Genomic DNA, 24,029 nt, shown 5'->3' with positions numbered 1-24,029 from the left:
TCTGCAACCATCACCACGCATTTCCAGAATGCTTCCATCACCCCAAGAAGAAACCACACACCCCGCCTACCCTTGTGCCCTGGGGGCCACTGATGGGCTCTGCCTCAGCCTTCCACCTACACGGGCATTTCACACAAATGGACCTGCGCATCCTAGCGCGGGGCAGAACTTCACTCAGGGCAGTCTTGCCGAACTGTCTCCACATGGAGCCGTACAGGGGGGTCTGAGGGCCTGCACGTGGAGTCCCGCCCACCCTAGGGGCACAGCCTGCCTTGACCTTCTGGGAACGACGTGGCGGGGCTGGAGCCGCCAGGCCAGCAGGAACCCTGGGACCAGCCGATGGCACCCTTGCACACGGTCCAGGCTCATGGGCCTCCACAGCTTCCTCCTGCCCGCTCGCATGAGCAGGGAGATGAGTGACCACAAACACAGCCGGCGAAGCTAAGCGAGGGGAACCTTTCTGGAGGGAGTGGAAGCCGCAAGCCTGCTCAGAGGCCTCCCGCCGGCCCAGAAGCAGAGCGGGAGCAGGCACGCTAGGAGCACTCGGGCAGGGGAGACCTCCAGGCCCGCAGAGATCCTCGGCCAAGTGTCAAAAGTCACTGTTCTCCCCACTGTTTAACACCCTGGGCCTTCAGGTCTTGAAATATACTATGACCAATATGATAAACAAATTAGGCAGAATATGTTGCTTTTTCGTGCTTATATCTTAGTCATGCTGACGGAGTCTGACTTAAACCTTACAGCTGGGACCTGCCCGGCGGTCCAGCGTTTAAGGCCCCGCACTTCCGCTGCAGGGGCCGTGGGTCTGACCCCTGGTCAGGGAACTAAGATCCCACATGGTGCAAGCAACAAAACAAAAACAAACACACACCTTACAGCCCAGAAAGGTTTACTGAAAATAAGGTTACGATTCCCCCTGGCAATACACAGAGGAACAACACTGAAGAACATGAACCGTGTTTTAATTAGCCTGAAGGAATCAGGTAGCTCCTAGTCCCCGAGGAGGGGCTCAGGGGGCCCACCAGCAGGCACCTGCAGCTGCCCGCCCCTCCCACAGCGCAAACAGGGCCCAACGGCCAGCAGTCTCCAGGCTCCACGCAAGGCGAGCCCCCGACGGGAGCCTGGCAAGGCTCAGAGGCACGGCAAACTAAGAATCGCGTGATTCAAAAATTTAACGTTTGGAGATAACCCCAAATTTCCATCAACAAATGAATGGAGGGAACACAAGGTGGTCTATTCCTGGTGAAATACTGTTTGGCCATAAAGAGGAAAGAAGCCTGACACCTGCTACTGCCTGGATGAGCCCTGGAAGGAAGCCGGATGCCACAGTCCAGCTCTCGCCTGGTCCACTCCGGCACACACTGAGACAGAAGGCAGAGGGGCAGCAGCAGTGGCTGGAGGAACACGGAATGGAAGACTGAGGGCTGTGGGCACAGGGCTTCTTTCGGGGCGATGCGAAAGTTCTGGACCCAGGCAAGAGGCAACAATTTGCAGACCCTCTGAATGCACTTAATGCCCCAAACGGTACACTTTAAAATAGTAAATGTTACGGCGTATATATTTTATAACACACACACACACACACCCGCCCCTGTGTGGATGCATTTCCTCAGCACCCCGCTTCGGGAGCTTCAGTGGAGACGCCCTCACTGCAGGGTCATCAGCTCTGGCAGGTTCTTCAGATCTTCAACACGGTGCTAACCTGGGGCTCTGCGAGCTGCATCTTAAGAAAATGAGCCTGCTGTCTTTTTGAATATCCGTGTCATATAGAACAGAGATAGCCAATCGGAACACAGGTTTCTAGCCATTTCTTTCACGATACTGACTCCACCTCTTGCCTCTCTGCAGCCCCCTCCGGGGCCCGCCCCGCTCAGCCCCTAGGCACACGGTCTCAGCCCCTCTCATCTCAGTGGACACCCCAAAACATGGTCTCGGCCTGGCAGGCGGAGGGCTGGTCACAGCCCGCGGCACACAGCTACCCAGGCAGGCGTGGATGCCAGGAAAACGAGCAGGTCCTGCACTCTCAGTCCGCAATCTACAAGCCCTAAAATGCCAGGTGTCCTAAACGCTAAAGGGGCAGGACAGGAGCAGGAGTGAGGTTTCCTGCTCCAGAGTGGCCCCAGGGTCGCCGACAGGGTCAGAGAACAGAGCGCTCTGAAGGCCTAGACACCTCAATGGGCACCTTTACGGCCTCAAGGAGGGTCCCCCACACAAGACCAGTGCGGCCAAGATGCAGATCACAAAGCCGCATTCAGCACCAGGTCTGTCCGTCCGTCCACGTCCAGCGCTCTGCCCCTCCCGTCCACCTGGCACCTCACACTGCACTGGGCCTCCCTCCACGCCCCCCCTGCACCACCTCCGGGGTGACCCCAGTGACCAGTTTGGCAGGACCACAGGCTCCCTGACGGGCTGGCCAGTCACGTCGTGGGGGAGACGGGCTTACAAGGTCACGGCCGACACGAAGGGAAGGAGACAAACACTCGGAAACAAGCTGGCTGCCGGTGGACTGTGCGGAAGACCGGGGCATTCCAACCGGGTTTCATAGGAAACCCGCTGTGAACAGATCCTGAGAAGGACTTTCCATCCAGAGGAAGGGGGCCAGGGCCGGGGCTGGGACCGTCTCTGAGACCAGAGACTGGGGGCCAGAAGTGCTGGGTCCTGGGGAGGGGAAGTGCCGGGCCGGGAGGTGAGGTGTGGAGGTTGTGCCGGCGGCGGGCAGCCGGCAGCCAGGTGAGCCGGGCGACATCCTGGCCCTGACGCCGCTCCAGGGGTTAGACCGAGTTCCATAAATAGCCGGCAACCTTTGGTTCTGTCCAAGCGGGCAGTGTGACCACAGCAGGGCCCTGGCCGCAGGCCCACAGGACTACGCCAGCGGGGCACCTGCCACTCCTGACTCCCGCGGGGGACTTGCTGTCTGGAGCTCCTTCCTAACCATGAGCCCGTACCCTTTACCCGCTGACTGCTCGCCCATCTGCCCCCAGACCACAAGCTCCCTGAGAGCAGGAACCCTCTGCTCTGGACCACTCTCTCTCAGGCATCCGGGACAAGCCAGAGCAGGTGCCCCCACCCAGAGCCCAGAGGGCGGCCAGGGTAGGGGCAGCGCTGACCTCGGCCACAGACAGTGAGGTTCCTGCCATATCCCTGGGCCAGGCTTGCGACAAGGCAGCAGTATGTCAGCATTAACTCTTCACCAACAATTTTCACGCACTCGGAGTGGCTGCCCGCTGGTCAGCAATCAATTAGAAGGTGTCCTTTATGTAGGTCGCACCGTTCACTCCCATTTTCTCCTGGGGCAGATCAGAAGCCACAAGCAGAAGCCCACAACCACCACTGTGAGACATAGCGAGCTGATGGGCCTCACGCCAGCACCCCAGCCGGGCACCTCCGGGCAGCTTCTTGGGGAGGGAGGGGAAACACACCGTGCTTTTTTTTTTAATGGCAAAGCATATTTTTTCTTTTTTTGTGAAGCATATTTTTAAATTTCATTTTACTTATGGTAAAAATCGCATAAATTGAAACGTACTATTTTAACCATATCTAACTGTGCAGCAGCTGGCTGTGGCACCCAGGACATTCACATTGTTGTACAACTCTCACCCTCATGCATCTCCAGAGTTTTCCATCTTCCAAAACTGAAACTGTCCCCGTCAAACACTCACGTCCCATCTCCCCCCACCCGGCATCTAGCAGTGTACTTTCTGCCTCTACAAACTTGACTATTGTTGTGAAAGTGGAGCTGAACAGCATTTGTCTGCACCTATGAGTATCCTTTATTTTTAAACATAGAGGTGATGAAGAGCAAGCAGGACCGGTGGCAGGGAAGGGGGAGGGTCTTTGCCTAGGCCCACAGAAACACTTTAAACTCAGTCTGGATGCCAGCCGAGAACGGAAGCACTTCCAGACTGACAATCTCTCTCAGATGGACACCCAAACACAACGCGTACTCAGGGCATCGTAAAAACCATTAGCAACTGCTGGCAAACAGAGGGGCTTTCGCAACAGACAACTTTCACAAACACCTTCACAGAAAACACAAGCAGAATTCAGAGAACTAAGGACACCGCTCACGGGAGCTGCCTATTTTCACAAAGAGTTCTAAGGCCTGAGGGAGAGCCATGCTCCTTCACCAAGAACCAGCGGACGACCCATGTCCTTCCACGCCGGAGACAGTCGCTCCTGTGGCCTCCCATCCACACCGGCACCACGGAACAGGCCGTCCAGGTCTGTCCCAGCCCCAGACCCTGCTGCAGTCCCAGACGGCCACACAGCCAAGAACTCAGACTCCAAGTCAGACTGACTTCTTGGGCAGTTTTATGAAACCATGCTTGTAAGCCATGAAACCACTTCATCAAAGCGGAACGGTCTCTCTACACACGCTGGAATTAAGGATGCGCATGCAGACGGTTCGGGAGACACACCACACAGGCAGGGCCCCCCCGACTCAGCAGTCCTCCCCGAGTGCTCCTGGCACCCCTGGGGGGTCCCTAAGGCCCTTGGGGGGCTTCCTGGGGTTAAAGCTCTGTTCCTCCGATACTGAGCCGGCACACTCCCTCTCTGCGGGCAGAGACAGCTGCAGGTGCCTCGGCTCCCGTGGAGGCAGCGGCCCAGCTGGGCTATCACTGCTCCGCCAGCAGACACACACTCATGGTGAGAGGAGCGGGGAGGCGGTTATCCTGGTGATGTGCTTAAAGGGGCCGTAGGTGCCTCACGGAGCACGGGCTCCGGCCTTCCCACTCTGTGAGAGAAACAGGAAACGCTTGTTCCCCAAGAACAGCAGGATCTTGAGGAAGAGTGACCACAGCAGGGTGAGCTGTGGGCTGACCCCTTTCTCCTCAGAGACCGGGGCTGGGAGCTGGGCAGACGCTTTCTCAAAACCGGACCTGTCCCTCCAGGAAAATGGCTGCCGGTATTTGTTGTAATAATAAAATCCAAACTTTAAAGTGAAAACTAGAACGGTGGAAAACATGTACTGGCCACCATGAGCGTAAAGGCTCCAAACACTTACAGATTTGTGGCGAGAGCAGCAGTGATGTGATGTTCCTGAACGTGACACCTCCCTGTGTCTGGAGGCCCCCGTGTCTGAGATCCAATGTCCTCCAGTGACGACGCGTGACGTCACACGGCCACCAGCTACAGACGGCTTCACGCCGCACCTGGCCTGGTTTTGGACCCTGCGGGACAACTAGCTTTTAAGAAACTGTGACTTGTTGCATTCTGGCGTGGTGGCAAAGAAAAGCATGCACAACCACATGTGAAGACCACTAACACTCCTGCCTTTCAGCCACACATCAGCATGAGACCAGATTTTCTTCATATACTGCAACCAAAACAGCACATCCCAGCAGACGCAAAGCACAAACTGACTGCTGCTTTTATCAAGCAAACCTAAAGGTTTACAAAAGCCTGAAACAATACTCATTTTTTTTTAAACAATGCTTTCATAAAAATATATTAATACATATCGGATTTCTTGTCAGCATAATACATTAAATGTTGGTCATTACAGCCCACCTAACATTTTAACGCCCTCAATTTTAATATCTTATACAGTAATGACGGCTCTAACCCACATAAACAAAGGGTCTTTTGGGCCTTCGATAGTTTGAGAATATAAAGAGGTCCTCAAACAGAAAGCGTTCAGAACCACCACCGGAACTGATCATTCTGTGGGTGTGTCTTGTCAGCCGGTGGGTCCACCGTGCACTTCTCCAGGAACAAAGCCAATGACAGCACATGCCAGGGACATAGCAGAGACCGAGCAGACGGAGGCCCTGCAGACAGGCCATGTGTGATCTGGCTCCCAGCAGAGGAGGAGAAGGGCAACGCCAGAAGCTGGGTGGTCTGCCCACCGGGGCGGCTGCACTCTCCCACCAGCACCGGCAACCAGAGGCGGCGTCCCCACCGGGGCTGCATCTCGCTGATGTGAGCGCTGAGCAGTCCACCAAGACAGGAAACGGACACAGGAAGTGTCACCCGAGGAAACACAGGCCCAACCACCAGTAAACAGGGAAGTGCGTCGTCCACGCTTGTTCCAGAGGAACTGAAATGATCCACGACCAGCCTCAATGGTTAACCGACTTGCAGGGCCGTCGGATGAGCCCTGCTGGTTTCCTCCTGGTGTAAACAGCCCGGGTCGGGGGAAGGTGGGGACCGGTCTGTGCGGGCGGTGAACTCCCAGGACCCGGTAACACAGAGATGCATGCAGCGCGCACACTTCTTGTCCGCTTTGTTTTTTTTTTTTTTTTTTGAGGTTTGGCAAATCATCATGTTACCTCCAAGTGTATCCAGTTACTTCAGTTTAAACAACTATTTATCAAGCGCTCAAGTCAAAGACAAACATCATCCACTTCAAAATACATAACGTTTCACCAGGACAAGATCAGAGCAAACAGGCTCTCTTCACCACTTTCAGGGAGCAAACAGCGTCCCCAGCAGGCACCTCGATGGAGGGTCACTGGCCGGAGCCCGCTCTCCTCACCTGGCTCGGGATACCCACGGGTCACGAGACCACAGGGGAAAGGGGATGGCCCCTGCGAACTCTCAGAATGGCCACAGCCTGCCCTCCTGTCCCTCAGATCAACCCGCACCCTCTCCCCCAACCTCCTGCATGAGGACGCCGCACGGTGGAACCGGGTCTCAGCACAGTGACCCGTTACGATGACACAGACCGAGGCTGACGGCCACACGGTGGAACCGGGTCTCAGCACAGTGACCCGTTATGATGACACAGACCGAGGCTGACGGCCGTCCTGCAGGCCAAGGGGAGCAGCAGCATCCGGGCGTCTGGGGCTCACCAGGCACAGCCTTTTTCATTCTGACATAAAAAGTGGGGGAAACAGGTGCTGAGATCCAGGAGCTGGGCTTTCACAAGGCCTTTCCCCCATCACCCCAGCCTGGTCATCACCTGCCACCAAAGCACGTGAAATGATTGGTGAGCAGCAGGGGCAGTGAGGGAAAAAAAGAAAACACCTGAGAAGTTAGCACAGGATGGTTAACGGGAATTCCCTCCGCGGCAAACCAGGGCACCAAGGCCCAGAACAGACTCAGAAATCCACGGTTTCACAGAAAGCAAAACGCAAGTCAGTACCCACTAATTCAAAACAGCATCCCTCCACTCCCCACCCCCCAAATCAACTGACTGCTCTTGAATTAAAATACTGGAAAACCCAAACCCACCCAAGCTGAGTCCGTTTTCCCTTTACTGTGTAATGAAGTCTGCCCTACGACACGGAACGCCCTCACAGCGTCCTGCACATCTGCGTAACTGCAGCAAAGCTGGAAGGCTGCTTTCCCTGGGTGCTCATCAAGCCCGGTGCCCTCACCCACCTGCCAGGGCCCCTGGGGTCAAGGTCCGAGGACCGCAGGGCGCTGCCCAGATCTGAATCCGGGATCCGGCACTTCCTGATGTTTGTCCTGCCTGCACTCTGTGCCTCAGCTTCCTCTCTCCTAAAATGGTGGGGGGCGGGGGGCGGGTAACCGGGCCCACCAGGGTCGAGTCCACACCCGAAAAGCACCTGAGTGCCTGGTGCTCCGCCGGCAGGATGCCCGCCGAGCTGCTGCGGCAAACTCACCTGCTGGCCTCCCACACCCCGCAGTGCACGCCGGGCAGCAGAAGCCACGCCACGGGTGTGATGCTCACCAGTGCCCTCCTCACACGCAGACCTGTGGCCGCTCCCTGCAGGCCAGCGCCAGTCACTCATTCATAGCTTTCAGCACGGTCCACTACTAACTGCTTCCTAAGTCCCGTGATCATGCTGTGAACAGCACTCTCAATTGTAAGGATACAGGTATCGACTGGCCAAATGCAAACACTGAAAACAAACCACTTTTAAAATCAACAAAAATGCAATAAAATGGACGGTGACAGGCCACCATGCAGCACTCAGGTCCCGGCAGCCCAGGAGCGGCCAAGCAGGGGTCAGCCTCCATCAGCTACCTACCCCGGTCCTCAGGCCCCAGGCCCCACAGGTGGCCATCAGGGCCGTCCCGGGCCCCGGCGGGAGGGAGCTGAGTGCATGGCCCACCTTGCATGACCCTGAAACAACCATCTGAGCAGCGGCAGAAACAACACCCAAGAACTGAGACCAAGCAGCAGGGACCTCTCCACTAGTGGACTGGCAGCCGGCATTTCGGCTCCAGATACAAGGGCACCATGCATCAGGTTAGAATAGTCATTTCTGCGGAGCGCGGCATATTTGGGGAAGATAAACACAGGCTGGGTGAAACTTTAACACGCTCAGAGTAGTCTTGCTTATTTGAAAAAGAGGCACGCTTCCTGCAAGGGTCGGTTTCCAGCTCCACGGCCGCCGTCCATAAGGTCTGCTTTAAATTAAAACACACTATTGAGTTACAGCACTAACGCGCCTGCTTTGTTTCTGTTGGGGCTTTGTTTAGAAACGACTTTGACAATGTCCAAGCAAACAACTGGGACCAAAGACAGCAAAGCCAGTTAGAGGTACAGGAGCATCTGTTCCCGTCCGAAGAAGGGCATTTTATGAGACACATGCTACACCACTCATCTGTATCAATTTGTAATCTCTAATCTCCAAACCAAAGCTTGCCCCCAGTGGATGCGTCTTTCTGGAACATAATGGACAATCCCATGGACTGATGGACGTGCAGCAACAAGGGGCTCACCAGTGCAGTGTTGGGGGAGCTCTGGGGGTCTGCACTGGGTGGTCCGTGTCCCTGCACAGGCACCCCCGTGACCAAGCCCTGTCCAACTTCTCCACCTCCAGGGTCCAGGTCAGACAGAAGCCTCCCCACCCACCCCCTCATCACCACCTCAGCCATATCCACCTCATGCAGCCCTCACCAGCCCCAGGCAGCGTTGGCACAAATGGGCCTCTAAGTGTCACTTTCAAAATCCCCTAAGAAGGGCACATTCCTCAAAGAAGCTGAGACATTTCTTCCACCCGCTAACATCACCAACCCACTCCAGTCTTCTTGCCTGGGAAATCCCATGGACAGAGGAGCCTGGCGGTTGACAGTCCATGGGGTCGCAAAGAATCAGACATGCCTTAGCAACTAAACAAAAAAATCATTACGGTAATAAGAAGTAACATGCATTGAGCACATCCCAGGCACCAGCAGGCACTTTAGCATGTTAACTCATTTTACTGTCACAATAAAACGACTGTTAAATATGATCTCTGTAACAATCAGGCACATTGAACACACGTAATGAAACAATCATATGACATTGATAATTATGAGTAAGTATGCATAATCAACATTTGCTGTAACTAAAATCTCTCTACATTATATATAAAATATAGTATGTCGACAAATGTTCTGCTGGCTCTCTGACACATCATTTTACATGAATACATAGTTATCTATAACTATATACATAGTTATCACCCCCATTTTACAGGCACCAGAAGGGGCCCTGCTCGGTTCCCAGGGGACTCCCCTGAAGAGGGGAGGGCCTCAGGGTCCAGTGCCCACTCAAGGGGGACTCACAGGGGCCCTGGAGCCCGCCTCACACATGGAGTGTCTGTAATTGACTACAGAGGATAGGCACAGCTAAGAGCCCGTGCTTCGTTTCTGCTAAGCCGCCTGTCTCCAACACACACACCCCTCCACCAGATGGACCCCGACGACCTGCTTCCCAGCAACAGCAGTGAAGATGCAGCCAGGAGACGTGGTCCTGCCCTCTAGCAGTTTCCAGTTGGCGAGAGACTCCCGGCCGCCCCTCGGCACTTCACTGGGGACAGTGAAGGAGAGCCGTGTGCTCCTATCGCGTGTCAGGACAGTGAGAGGCCTGCAGCCATGGAGCGCCTGAGCTCCCCGACCCGCCGGACCGTCATCAAGGCCCTGAAGAAGCGCTGCACGGCACCCTTGGGGAGACGGGGGCGAGGATGGCCCCACGGCCGGGGGGCACGCCGCCACAGGGACCAAGCCGCGGCTGCCCCCGGAGGCTGCCGCCCCACACGAGCGCCTGCATCATCTTTTACTTTAAACATCACTGTAAACATCCCCCCAACAAATGTAGATGGCCCTTGGAAGGGCTCATGGTATTAGGTGAAAAGGAACAACGCAAAATTTTAAGTGTAGGCTTCCCCCAGCTATCTACGTATGCACAGGAAAAAAACGTCCGGAAGCAAACACATTCACTACTTCTTCCAAGGGTCATCACCTGTGGATTTTTTTTTTCTCCTTTTGTTTCAGTATCTTCTAAATTATCTGAAATAAGCATGTATTCCTTTTATTATGGAAGATAAAATAATTTTTTTAAAAAACAGAACCAAAAGCCAACAGCGCCTGTGGTCACATCCAGGTAAGAAAGCTCCGAGGCGGACTCGGGGCGGGGTGGGGCGCGGGCCCTGCCAGGAGCACACTGCTGCTCCCGGCCCAGGAAGGCCGCCCCGGCCCTCAGGGTCCATGCGAGCCAGTGAGCGGGCGGCGCCGGGCTCCTCGCTGTTCCTTCAGCGCCTGTGCCTCTGCAGGGGGACGGCCCAGTTACCACGCTAACGGTTCCAAGTGCAGCACCTACAACAGTGGGGTCCTGCGTCTGCCCAACTCGTTCCCGATTTCAACTGCAACACGGACAACGGTCTTATTTTCACACTGGGCTGCTTATTACTGTTCACAAGTGTTAAAGCGAATCCCTCTTTTTTCCTTTTTGGCCACACTGTGTGGCTTGTGGATCTTGTCCCCCGACCAGGGATTGAACCCACGCCTTCGGCAGTGAAAGCCTGGAGTCCTAACCACTGGACCAGCTTAGGGAAGTCCCTAAGCTGAATCTCTCGTTTACTAGAAGCGCGCAGAGGGAGAACTCAGGAGGCAGACACCCTGACCGTGTGCTCGCGGCCGGACGTGGAGCGGCCACACGCGGACCGGCTCTCCGGGTCTGCCTGTCTCTCCAGGGGCGGGCAGCAATTCTGAAACTACTTTTCCACGTCTGCTCGGCCCAAACAAATGAGCAAATACACTGGGGGAACGAGACCTAGACTTCTCACTGTCTGATGAAGACCCAACTATCTGATGAAGAAGCTCTAAGTAAGGACAGAGGGAAGCGAGAGTAAACCCAGAGACACTGGGCAGCAATCAGCAACGCCAGTGAGAACGCAGTTTTTAATACACACGGAGAAACGCCTACGTCAATCCTGTGTCCACGGAGAAGCAGGCGCAAGGACAGCCTGCGGCCAGGAGCACACTCAGCACCCAGGTCTCCAGCTCCTCACGCCGTTTCTCCAGCAAAAGAAGAACCAGGGCTCCTTGATGAAGCGAAGCGGGGCTGGAAAATCACAACAGAGGCTGGAGTGTCCTGCAGGTCCAGAAGGGAAGCCACCAGAAAACAACGGGGTGAGCCGAGAAGACAGCGCAGCCTGAGAGCGCCCACAGCGAGGTCACAAAAGACGGGGGGAAGAGGGGCTCCAGCCTTCTCAAGCGTAGAGACGGCGCGGGGCCGTGACAGCAAATGAAGGCAGGCCCCCAGGCTGGCCGGGGGTGTCCAGGAAGTGGACGCAGTCAGAAGAGCCAGGCCTGAGGAAGACCTTCAGACGAGCTCGCAGGACTGGACCCATGCTCATTTCCCGATTTTGGTAACTGCCCTCGAACGAACGATACAAGAGGGTAACACCAGGGGGCGCTGGTGTGGGAATTCTGTACCTCTGGCTCCTTTCCTGTAAGTCTGACATTCCCACAGTAAGAGAGTCCCGACAAACGCACTGACAGGCTTCCGCTGACAGAGGGGAACAGGGCGGGACTGACGCCAGGCTGACCGCACGGCCGGGCGGAGTGCCGAGACACGGGCCTCCTATTGTCTCCTCGACTCTTCTGAATATTTGAATGCTTCCTTATTAAAAAGTCTTTTAAAACTATTTCTCAAAATTATACTCCAATAAAAAAAAAATACACAAAATTTTTTCTCAAAGCCTGCAGATACAACTTAAATCTGCCCGCCTCTACCAGTGCACTGCCTCACTGCCCAGCCACCCCAGAGCAATCAGACATCTTCCGGACCGCCTGCCCCCACCCCCACGTGCTCCGTCGGCCACCCCCTGCCTCTCCAGCGTGCCAGTCTTGGGCATCTTCAAGCCCCCTCCCCCCTGCCCTCCACCCGCAGCCAGGGGCTCCCGGGAAACACACATGGCCATGGTGCATCTCTCCCACTTGCCCCCAGGGTTCTGGATGAAAACCTATGTGCTCAGGGCGGCCTCTGCCCCGCCCAGTCTCAGGCCACCACCCGCCCCCCCGTCCCCTGCCCTGGCCAGGCTCCCTGTCACGTTCCCTCTGGGATGTGCCCTCCTCGCACGTCTCCCAGGGATCCGTGGTGACTGGGTGGTGCCGACTCAGTGAGCTGGTGGGGGGACACAGGAGGCGCTGGGGTTTGCACCCAGCGCTGCTCCCTGGGCATCGGGCACGACACCTGGCACTCAGCGTGCACCCAGAGAGTGCACACTTTTGACTTCAGACACACAGGCCGGAGCTGGATATTGGACTCTTACCTTCTCTCCCACCCTATTAAATTATGAAGTTTTACTGTGTTATCTAGTTTTCCAGGTTCCAAACATCCTCTAAACTCTAGCACAAAGAAATGGATGCACCTTACAGCTATTAGGTAGATCTGGGTAAAATACACCTAAATCTGGTATTTTTTTTCTACTTTGGTAAGTAATAAAATATGCCAGACGTGATATATTACACTACTAACTTCACTTTCTAAAAGGCTGTGATGACAATAATCAGTGTTGGTGAGGATATGGAGAAACCGAAACCACTCCGTGGGAACAGTGCATCAGTTCCTCTCAAAGTCAGAGTAAAACCCAGCAATTCCACTCCTGGTACGCACCCAAGAGAAATGAAGACATACGCCACACACCACGCTGTGATGTTCACAGCAGCCAAAGGTAGAAACCACCCGAACACCCATCAATCACAGATGAATGGACAGACAGACTGTGAGGAAGCACCTAACGGACCAGTCGGCCACCAAGTGCCACACACACGGAGACACGAGCCCTGAAACGCTCGGGGAAAGTCACATAAGCTCACATGCTCTATGACTCCACTTATGTGAACTATCCAGTGGAGGCAAATCCACAGGCAATGAGGCCTGGTGGTGCCCGGGGCTGGAGGGAGTGGTGAATGAAGGGACTGCTTAATGGGCAGAGTTTCCTTTCGGGGTGACGGAAATGCTTTGGAACTAGACAGAGGTGATGCTTACCTAACACTGAATGTACTAGATGCCGCTGAACTGTTCACCTTAAAACGGTTTATGTTGTGTGAGTCTCCGCTCAATCAAAAAAAGAGCCTATAACATTCTGAAAAACACGGCCTCTCTGAAACACTGATGATCTTTTTTTCTCTGCATTTGTTAACATTCAGACACACTTGGGACAGACCACACAAGTAACAGAAAGAGTCAAGGACAAGGGCTGCAGGCCCGTCCCGAAGCTAAGGCAAGGGAAGACCTTCCTAACTGTGCTGAGGGTGCAGAGCAGGGGGCCAGGGGGCCTGGAGCGGGGCAGCCAAGCCAGAACCTTGCAGCAACAGTCTGAGAATCACCACCAGCCCCCCCACCTCCGCCAACAAAAAGCAACTCTGCAAAGTTCGTCAACAGCCATCACTCTACAACATGGACTTAAAAATATCTTATTTCAGAAAAACACGCAAAAATAAAATAGAAACTACTCTTCAAATAAGTGCTTGCTGGAACACCAGGAACCATCAGATAGCTCAGTGGGGTGTGTCTCGTCCCACAGGGATGTCAACCTGCCGGCCACCCGGGCGGGCACCACCCTCACCCACCGCCCCATGGTGGGTGCTGATAAACCCGTCTGGGTGCCCCTCCTCCTGCGATAAGCCCAGAGTGGGCTCAGCCCCTTCTGCCATGGTGCTCCAGCATCCAGGGCTGCCACCATTAGCTGAGATGCCTCCTGCTGAAATGAGCCTCAAATCCCTTAAAAAGCCAACCAAGGTCTTTCTTCTAAAGACAAAAGACAAAAAAAAAAAGTCACCCAGAGCTCCTGTAGCTTTACAACCAAATTTCTCACCATCTTTTCTATTTACTTCACAGCACTATTTCTCAGAGAATTTTCACCCAGATGCCTCTTCCTTAAGGCACCTCTAGAATCCCATCAGTGAGACAGGCGGCTCACCAGCCCTGCATCACAGGACCCCATACCTGGTGAAACCACAGCTCCGCCCGTGTCCCACACCTGCCCAGCCCCGCCCTGGGCGTTACCGCACTTCACCCTCACAGGAAGGGAGGCACTCACCCCTGACTGACTCGTGAAGACACTGGGCTAAAACCAGGCGCGGCTGCCTCCTCAGGCTCCCACTCCACGTGCCCACAGAGCTTCTAACTGGGCGCCTTCCAGGCCTGTCTCTTGAGGGCACAGCTTTGGACAAGATCTAAGGAAGCCAAGAGGGAGGCGGTTAGCCTTGCCTGCCTCGGCCTCTACTGGCCAGGTCAGCGTGGCTCACGTCAGAGAATCTCACAACACCGGGAGCCAACTTACTCACCAGAGGGGAAGACCACCACCGGCCTCTGAGAGGCTATACGTCTACTTTTGCACGGACGTCCGCGTCCACTGTCTATTTAAGCAAGTCAACCGGCCAGTGGCCCCCGAGACCCACTTTCCTCCACACTGCTCAACAGCATCCTTGCGGGGTCACCTCCACTCCAGACGCAGAGCACAGGGTGGGTGTTCAGAGTGTACACAAGTTTCAAGTCAACAGGTTTAACTTTTGAACAATCAAGAGTTGACTGCAATAAGGATTTATTGCAGAAAATAGACTACAGTAGACACCAGAAAGAGACCAAGATGGTCCTGGGGGCAAGCAAAGGGAGTTCACACGTGGACAAAGACAGACCCCCCTAGGCAAAGCACACTGGGTGCTATATAAATAGATGCAAAGTGAAGACCACAGATTTTTATCTCCTGGATTTCTTAGAATCGCCTTAAATTTAGCATATCTATAAAAAAAACTGACCCCTGCTGCTCCTTTCTCCCCGGGGTCAGGGGTCAGCACTGAGAGGCCAGCAGGTCAGCTGGGGGCGTGGTCTTCACCCCTCACCCCGCCCCAGACACATGCTGCTCTGCTTGGCACTGACCTGCCACCAACAGGAAACCTGACCAAGATCCCACCAGACACAGACGAAGACTCCTGCCACCAGGCCAGACCACCCCTTCCTGCAACACAACTGCCGAATTCTCTCAGAGGGTCCCCGTTACCTACAGAATAAAAAAGCCCTACCCTCAGCTCACCTTCATGTACCCACAGCATCACCCCCCAAACCTCCTACATCATGCCCAGTGCCCACCTACCTGGACCACCTCTCTTCTCCGCAGGCTCCCGCCGTCATTAATGCTGCTCACTGACACTTCTCTGCCTTAAGACAGATACAAACCTGATCAGCCAGCCGGCCAGCCAGGGGAAGTTTTTGTTGTGGAAACAGAGCATCAGTATTGTACCAACTCTAATGAATTAATGGAACCTAATTTGGCCACGTCATGTGAAGAGTTGACTCACTGGAAAAGACCCTGATGCTGGGAGGGATTGGGGGCAGGAGGAGAAGGGGACGACAGAAGATGAGATGGCTGGATGGCATCACTGACTCGATGGACATGAGTTTGAGTAAGCTCTGGGAGTTGGTGATGGACAGGGAGGCCTGGCATGCCACAATTCATGGGGTCGCAAAATCGGACACGACTGAGCGACTGAACTGAACTGAATGATTGACAATCAACAGTAGGTAGTATTCACACTAAAAAAAAAAAAGCACCAGAACCCAAGAACAGTAGAACCTGCCTTTGGATCTGACCACTAATCTGCAGGAAAGTCACACAGGACAAACATGCTGAATTACACCAAGGAGACGCCATCAGCCAAGTCCAAGCAGTGGAGACGAGATACCACACACGAGCCAGTATCTTCAGCCCAGCAACAGTAAGCACTGGGGAAGAGCAAGGCGACAACTAGAGACAGAGTGTGAAGCCTGCTCAGGGACAGGGCTGGGGTGAGGAACAACAGGTAACACGTACAGCCTTTCTTTGGGGACGGGAGACAAAAATGTCCTCAGTCAGGTTGTGGTGATGGCTGCAAACGTCTGAATGTCCTAAATAAAACACACTGCGTTTTACACTGAGCTTCCCAGTTGGTGCAGTGGTGAAGAATCTGCCTACCAATGCAGGAGACAGGGGTTCGATCCCTGGGTCAGGAAGACCCCCTGAAGTGGCAACCCAGTCCAGTATTCTTGCCTGGGAAATCCATGGACAGAGGAGCCTGGCGGGCTACAGTCCTTGGGGTCGCAAAGAGTCAGACATGACTGAGAGACTAAAGAACAAAGGTACATGAGTTCCATGTCGATAAAGCTCTCACTTGAAGGCGATCCCAAAGAGATGTGTCAGCCAGTCACATGTGGGCCTCACCTGGATCCTAGCTCACCAACTGTTAACAGATACGGACACTGAGCACGTGGTGCGGGACACTGGCAACCAGGGGTCACGGGAGGGGCGGAGAGGTAAAGACAGACCCCTTGCTCTCACGGGACTCTTCCGGCCTGCTGGAGATGACCCGAGACGCCTGGGGTCTGCATCGAGCCCAGGGGCAGGGCGGGGACCACGGTCCCGGGGAGACAGGGCCATCTGTGGGTGCAGGTGGGGCGGCACACGGGCTCCTTCCTCTGCCCACACTTTCCAGCTGACCCCGGCTCAGCCCCACCGGGCCAGCTCCCTGACTCCACCAGCCCATGGACAACACTGAAAAAACTATGTCTAGCCGCTCCTGGGCTCCACGTCCCCCCAAAGGCTCCAAGCTCAGCCTGACTTTCCTCTCGCCCCTTCTTCTGGCCCAGGTTGCTCCAAGACACCTTCTCAATGCAGCTGCACTGGCCACCATTCCACAGGGTCCCAGGCAGCGCGCCGGGCAGGGGCCCCAGACACACCTCACAACCGCCGTTTTTGCGCACGACTTACTTCACGTCTCCATCCCCCCTCAAATGGGCTCCTGCCATTCTCCCCCAAATGCTTTCGATGCCTCCAACCCAAGGTTGAGTTGTAATTACCAGTCTTGGCCCTGAGATGCCCTCTAAGTCTAACGTGAGGTTCGTGGACTGAGCCACACGCGTTCACATTTAACGAGCAGCACACTTGTTGGGGCAGCAGCACGCAGAGGGAACCGAAGGTCCCAGCAATGTCGCCTGGTGGGATCGCGAGCAGAGCAGCGTCTCCCGGCTCACCCAGCTCTGCCGGCTCCCCACCTGCAGACAGAGCCCGGCGCTCCCTCGGCGTCACCCCCATGGGCCGTGCCCGTCCACTCCCCAGGCCTGTCTGCAGAGGCTTTGCTGCCCGGCTGGGTCTGCTTGGAATGACTCTGCCAGGAGCACGCACTCTGAGCATCAGGGCTAAGCTTCCACTTTCCCAGTATTGAGCCTTCAAAGCAGCTGTGACCACCCGGCACCTGTGGCATTTATTAGCGATGTGGCTCTTAGGGCTTGCGAAGTAAAGACCCAAAGGTCAGCCAGGAGGGTCACGGAGAGGAGTGGTCACTGGGCGGAACCAGAGTGGGAGAAGCCACTGTGTGCAGAGGAGACACAGGATAAACCGACTGCGGCAGGGCCAGGGTGGGGTGGGGGGGAACCGCAATAACTAGGAGCACTTCCCGCGTCCTCTCCCCGAGCAGAACGCCTCCACCATCAGGCGCTCTTTCTCAGCACAAGGAAGAGACTGGGGTCCAGGGAGGCTAAGCGTGCGCCCAGTCCTGGAGCCAGGACTCGAGTGAGGTCGGCCTGACCTGGAGCCCGTGCTCTGGGCTTGCGTCATGACGACACCTGGCTCCCAGAAGCTCCCAGCAGACACGCCGGCGGCCTGGGTTTGTCCAAAGTTGTCCTTTTCGTCACTTTCTTTGTTTGCTTTCTCTCCACTTCTTACTTGTACTTCTCTGTTGTTCCTTTGTTCCTACAAAAAGCAGGTGATGCCACCGCCTGCAAGGCCAGGAGAAGGCCTCCATTTTCCCTGGCCCTGCTCGGCCGGCCGCGTGGACGGGCCCACGGCCCACGAGTGCAGCGGCAAGGACCCTGAGAACACAAGCACTGCCAAGTCAGGAGCATCAGCCAGTCTCTGAGACTCAGAGGCAGTCGCCCCCCCGAGCCCCCGCTACAAAACACCCCAGTCACACCAAACACCCTGCCACCTTCGCGTCCTACGTAAGCTCGGTGAAAGCAAGGCTGACCCAGGAGGCCTGAGAAGGGGCTAATCAAGTTTCCAGTGCACGGGCCTCCCCGCTCCTGGTTCACACAGACACAAAGGCCCCCACCCAGCCCTCAACCACAAGAATGACCGGCCGGGCTCAAGCTCCTCCACCAACATGAACGTGCCGTTGTGAGAACCGACTCTCAGAGGCTATACTGTTTCACTTTGAGTCAAAGCCGACAGAACATCTCAAATGACTCTGACCTATGAACCTCAGTATTTTGACCTTTTATGTGCAACTCTCTAAGAACTAGAGCTCAGAGCTGAAACACCCAGAAGTAACTTGAAGAACCCCAAAAACAATGCCCCTTGGGAGACTGCCTCTGGGAGGCAGGAGGCTCCGAGGGACAAGCAGGATTCAGATACAATGAGACAGAGTCAGGTAGAAAGTACCTGAATTCCTAAGGCAGCTAGTTTTAAACCCGGCCACAATTCTGCTTGTTTGTTGCTATGGCTTCTTAAAGATGGATACACAACAATTTTCACTGAGAATTTACTGGAGTCCCCAGTAACAACCTATAGAAGCCTCCTTCTGCCCCAATTCTAAGTTGCATCCTCAGCAATATGAACCACAACTATACAGTCAATGAAAGGCGCGGTCATCATTCAATCAGACCTTTAAGTTTTACCAGGCAGGGAACCACAGGTAAACTTAACCTCTTATGGTCCATCATAAAGGCCCTTTAGCACACCCACACTCTCACCTAGACACACACCCAAACCCCCACCCACCCCGGCCAGCGACCCCACTCTCTGGGGGCTGACCTCCAAGGTGTGTTTCAGGCATGGGCTGCTCCCGGGGGCGACCCCCAATGAAGGTGCTCTGTGGAGGCTGCTCCAGGCTCATCTCAACATCCTCTCCGGCCCCGCCTCCCAACACCAATGGGTCTCAAGCTCCTTCTAAAAAGCAAGCACCTGGGACACCTGCAAAATATAATTTCCTGGGTCTGCAGGGGCAGAGGTGGAGAAAAGCCTTCAGGTGATTCTGAGACCAGCTGGTGGGGTGGGCGCCAGGTCCCACTCACCGAGCCCAGGCTGTGGGCTGGTCCACGAACTCGTGTCCGCCTGAGCCCGAGACCCCCTCCAGCGCCGCCTCAGCCGCCCAGAACCTCAAACTTGATGCATGCAAACACGACGCGTGGTTCTCCCTGCACAGCCTGCTGGTCCTTCCCTCCTCCTGGGGATGAGGAGGAGTGAAGCTGCAGGAGGGGCAGGGCTTCCCCTCTTCACCCCGCCACCCTTCTGCAGAAACAGCCCCGTGTAAAAAGCAGGCTCTACCACACTGAATGCTGAAGATGCCAAGTGGCCGGCCCCAAAATGTCGCTGAAGATAAGTGTGTCTGAATTAAGTCATGTGCGGCTGGGTCTCATCAGCCTTCCCCAAGGAAGCCCAGGGACCCTGAACAGCCGGCTTCTTTCTAGAAACAATTAAAGGAAACTAGGGGGAAAGATACACACCCTCTGAAGAAGAGATCTTACAAGTCAGTGGGGTGGGGGGTGGCAGGAGACTCTGAAGATCCTCAAAGGCGTAAAACCAAATTCATGTGTGAACTTTTAATAAAATTCAGGATCCAAAACAACCAGGAAGTAAACACACTTCTGAGATAATGAGAGAAATTGATTATGGACTGTTAAGTGTGACAACAGCATTGAGCTTTAAATGCCCCCATTCTTCAGACACGTTACTTAAGCATTCAGGGTGAAACCACAGGGCTGGAATCCACTTTAGACTATCTCCACAGAGAAAAGGGGGGAAAGGGAAGATGTGAAGCAAATGTGGAAAATCTTGATAATTGCTGAGGCTGGTGATGGATAAATGGGAGCGTATGATACCAGTCACTCTACTTCTGTGTATTTTAGATTATTTCACATATAGATACTCTTTTAAAAGTCAAGTGATACATTTTGAGTGTTCACAATAGCAATTCATAAAACAAAAATATATTTTATCAGACTGGGACTCTGCCATAATGTTGCATAACAGATTATAAAGAATAAACCCTACTGGCCTTTTAAAAACTCTGACACAAACTTGAAGTTAACAGGAAACAATATTCTTCTGAACTGCATAAGTTTTAGGAGCTGAACCTTTCACATTTAAACTTAAATCCTTCAAGGTTTAACAGATCCATCAAGGAGGGCTGGACCACAAGCCAGCCATGCCCTGTGGCTGCAGCAGCTCCCAGGGCGAAGCGTCGGCTACCGCTCGGCAAAGGTGCCCCGTTACTGGAGACTGGCCCAGTAACTGGCCCAGATCTTCTTTGAGATGACTTGGGGTGGGGGGGGGGGGGGGGGGGGGAGAAGCAGCGGGGTGCAGGAGGAGTGAAATGACTCTAGAAACCACAGTGAAAGTCCCTCATTCTTAAAGTCACAATCCTGTTCAGACAACTTTCCAACAAGACTTCCATGTGGCAGAAGTTACTTTGTAGCAGGTCTGTGAGGAATGTAACCCACAAGAGTCTGAGCACAGTGAAACTGACCAACAAGCCCCCTTCAGGAGGCAATACTGAGATTCCCTTTAAGGTCTCTAAGTGGTTTGCGGAAAAAAAAAAAAAAACATTGTTCATCTACGAAGGTTCAGGGTCACTGGAGAACCCACCTATCCTAAACCACTAACTCTTTCGAATAATTAAAAAAATAAACAAAAACAAAAAACTAAGAAATAGTAACTACCTAACTTTAGAGTCCAGATACCAATTCACATACATACTAGCATTTCTAACAGGCACAACACAGTCCATCACAAGACTCTATTTTTTAAGTTAACTGACTTAGTAAGTCACTTAATAAGGGTATTAAAATGGGAAGTAGCAAAACCATTTGTAATTTTTTCTACAATCCAGTTCAAATGTCTTATTATTCTAAATTAGGAAATACATTAAAAAGAGTTTCACCGAAGAGACTCTATTCCAAATACCCCTCTTAAATAAAATTAAAAGCCTGAGTGTGTAGAATAAAACTGAACTGCATCACAACCTTATAATTACAGCACGCTTGTAGAGCCTGAAATTTGGGTTCATTCCCATCCTGCCGTTCACTGGCTAGGAACTATCCTACAGACTCATTTATTTTTTCAACCAAAGCTGTCCGATTTCAGAGCAGGTTTATCTGCAAACGGTGAATGAGAGGCCCCCTCCCCATCAGGCCACGATGCACAGGCCCACATCAGAGCAAGATTCTTCCAAGAGCCATGGAGAACCCAGAACAAGCCTGGAGATTCAGAGAACTAAAGCTTTTTGGAAAATAGACAAAAAAATATCCCAGTGCAGAGCACACAGCACTGGCGAGCATGCTTCTTGAAGCTCTTGTTTCAATTATACTCTAACACCCGAGCCCTGGGTCCAGTCTACATGTAACAGGTGTTTCTTCTTGGGGGTCAAGGTCAAAAGGACCGAGAGCCACTTCTCTAAAGGGAGTGTATGGAGAGTCTGCTTGGAATCACACACATCGTCCTACTGCTCGCTGGCTGGATGACCTTCGAAAGGCTCATAACCTCTCTGTGCCTCTGCTGTCCATCTTCAAAATGACCACCACCAACTTAGCAAGCTGTCCAGTGGGTCAGTTAATGTCAGACGCAACACAAAAGCTTGACCTTCCCCAAGGTTCTTCACTTTTTCTGGGCCTCCAGCTTTTATACTGAAAATCTGAAAAAATGTTCAGTGTAGTGGCTAAGACTTGCTGGGTTCCTTCAGAGGGATGGATGGGGAGATTCTCACCCAAGTGTGCGGGCTACCCTGCCACGTCATGGGTGGGAGCTGACCACCCAGGGTTCTAAGAAGCCAAGTCTGTCTGCCCCCAGGACTGTGACTGGAGCCCTGGGCCTTTCCCCACCAGGGCTGAGTCACCTTCCAGATTACAGTTAAAACCATTACAGTTAAAACCATTCTTCTATCAAATTGCTGAGAGCAATTTAAAAGTTGCTCTGGCTCAGCCTTGGAGAAGCTTTCTAACTAAGTGACATCAGAAAACAAGACAGTGAGTATTGACAAGGCACCGGACTGTGAGCAGAAAGTATTACGGGATCCAAATGGATCAGAAGAGCCTCAACAGGTACCACCAAAGCCCCAGCAGCAGGAGGCTTGGGAGGGCCAGGGCCCACAGAAGGCAGGACCCAGCCGGCAGGGCCTGCAGCCCGCTGGAGCCTGGTGGACAAAGGGGACAGGATGTGCCCTGTCCAAGTGGCAGGGCCAGCGGGAAATTTAGAAGCCACGTGCCTGGCGGGAGAAGGGGGAAAGCTTAACAACATTTGACCATTTTCTTCGCCCAGCAAGTTAATCGCCCGTCTACTCTGCATCCCCCAAAATAAGTTCTTAAAAAAATGTGTTACTGCTCTAAGTTTTTCAGAACTTTTCTAAAGAGAGGGAGGCTGGCTAGTGAGAAAAGATGCTAAGGAAATCAGCACATCCCCTCACCTTCCTCTAGTAAATTGTAAAAGGCAATTAACACTTGAATAAGGAGCCTGTGTGTCTGGAATGAAAATGAGGCGCGCGCAGGTTTAGGGTTTTAGGGCGCCTTCCTATCCCTCTCTGTCCGCGGTCCTAACTACCAGCAAGAATTGGCCAAAATTCAGCATTTCCAGACTTTCCTTAGGAGAAGGGGCCGCAGAAGTGCTGGCAAAAAGAAAAACGAAACTGAGAGCGCTCCAGGCTCGCCGCGGCTCGGTCTGCGCCCAGCGGCCGCGCTCCTCCCCGCGCCGCCCGCACCCCGAGTTCGGCGTCCCCGGCCGGGGCCTCTCCACCCCCGGGCGCTTCGAGCGCGGCCCCAGCCTCAGCCCCGCCGGCCCCGCGCGGCGCAGGGGCCCAGGCGCCCAGGCGCCGGGCGCAGGAGGCCGGGCAGGCGGGCGCCCGGGCCTCAGGCCTACACGCGGGCCGCCTGGCCCAGTCCACGCTCCGGCCCGGTCCCAGCCCGCCGGGCCGCGGCGGAGACGGGGCGCGGGGAGGGCCCAGGCCGCGCGGGGCGCCCCGACGACTCGGGCCCGAAGAGGAGGCCGGGGCCGCGTGTCCGCCCTGAGACCGAGGGAACGGCCGGCAGCCCCCCGACCCCCGGGCCCCCCGATCCCCCGGCCCGCGGTCGCCCGCCCGCGCCGCGCTCGCGCCCGGCCCGCCAACCGCCGCGGGGAGGAGCGCGCGGACTCACCGGGGCCGGCTCCCGAGTACATGGTGGCGCCGCCGAGGGGCTCCGGGGCCGAGGGGCGGCCGCGCGCGCGCCACGGGCCCCGACGCCGCGAGCCGCGAGGGAGCCGCCGGCCGCACGATCCGCCCCGGCGCGGCCGCCAAACAGGTTTACCCGACGCGGCCGGGGCGGCGGGCGGAGGCGGCGGCGGGAGGGCGGGGGAGGGGGAGGGGAGGGGAGGGGGAGGGGCGAGGGAGCGGGCGGGGGCGGGGCAGGAGGGGAAGGGAGGTGCGGGAGGTGCGGGGGCGGGGCGAAGGGCGGGGCCCGCGCGACAGGGGGCGGGGCGAGGGAGCTGGAGGGGAGGGCGGGGCCCGCGCGGCGGGGGCGGGGCGAGGGAGCGGGAGGGGCGGGGCAGGGAGGGGAGGAGAGGGGAGGGCGGACCCGCTCGGCGGCCGAGGCGGGCGGGGGGCGCGGCGGCAGGGGCGGGGGCCGGCGAGGGTGGCGCGAGGCCCGGCAGCGGGGGCGCACGCGGGGCGGGGCGGGGGGTGCCCTGCAGCCACTCAGAAGCGCGACGTCTCCTCCGACTGGGCGGAGCGGGCGGCGCGTCGCTGCCCCCGCACCCCCGCCGCCTAGACCGGGAAGAAAGAAAAGAAAACACAGCCCTCCCCTCCCTGGCTCGCGCGGGCAGACCCTTCCCCATCCCGAGCCCCCG

At 55.3% G+C, this 24,029-nt stretch overlaps 1 protein-coding gene across 1 annotated transcript in view; it reads right to left on the bottom strand.

Moving 5' to 3' along the window:
* Window positions 1–23,417, bottom strand: part of AGO2 (argonaute RISC catalytic component 2) — a 92,248-nt gene extending 68,831 nt beyond the window's left edge. Inside the window, exon 1 of the mRNA XM_061123131.1 lies at window positions 23,342–23,417. Coding sequence (XP_060979114.1) covers window positions 23,342–23,363 — 22 coding nt within the window. The 5' untranslated portion in view covers window positions 23,364–23,417. The remainder of the gene's footprint in view (window positions 1–23,341) is intronic.
* Between the last annotated feature and the right edge of the window lie 612 nt (window positions 23,418–24,029).

This window comes from Dama dama, chromosome 21 (assembly GCF_033118175.1).
Source record: "Dama dama isolate Ldn47 chromosome 21, ASM3311817v1, whole genome shotgun sequence".
In the NCBI taxonomy this organism is placed as follows: Eukaryota; Metazoa; Chordata; class Mammalia; order Artiodactyla; family Cervidae; genus Dama; species Dama dama.
The sequence above is the reverse complement of the archived record's forward strand: the minus strand, read 5'-3'. Positions and strand labels throughout refer to the sequence as shown.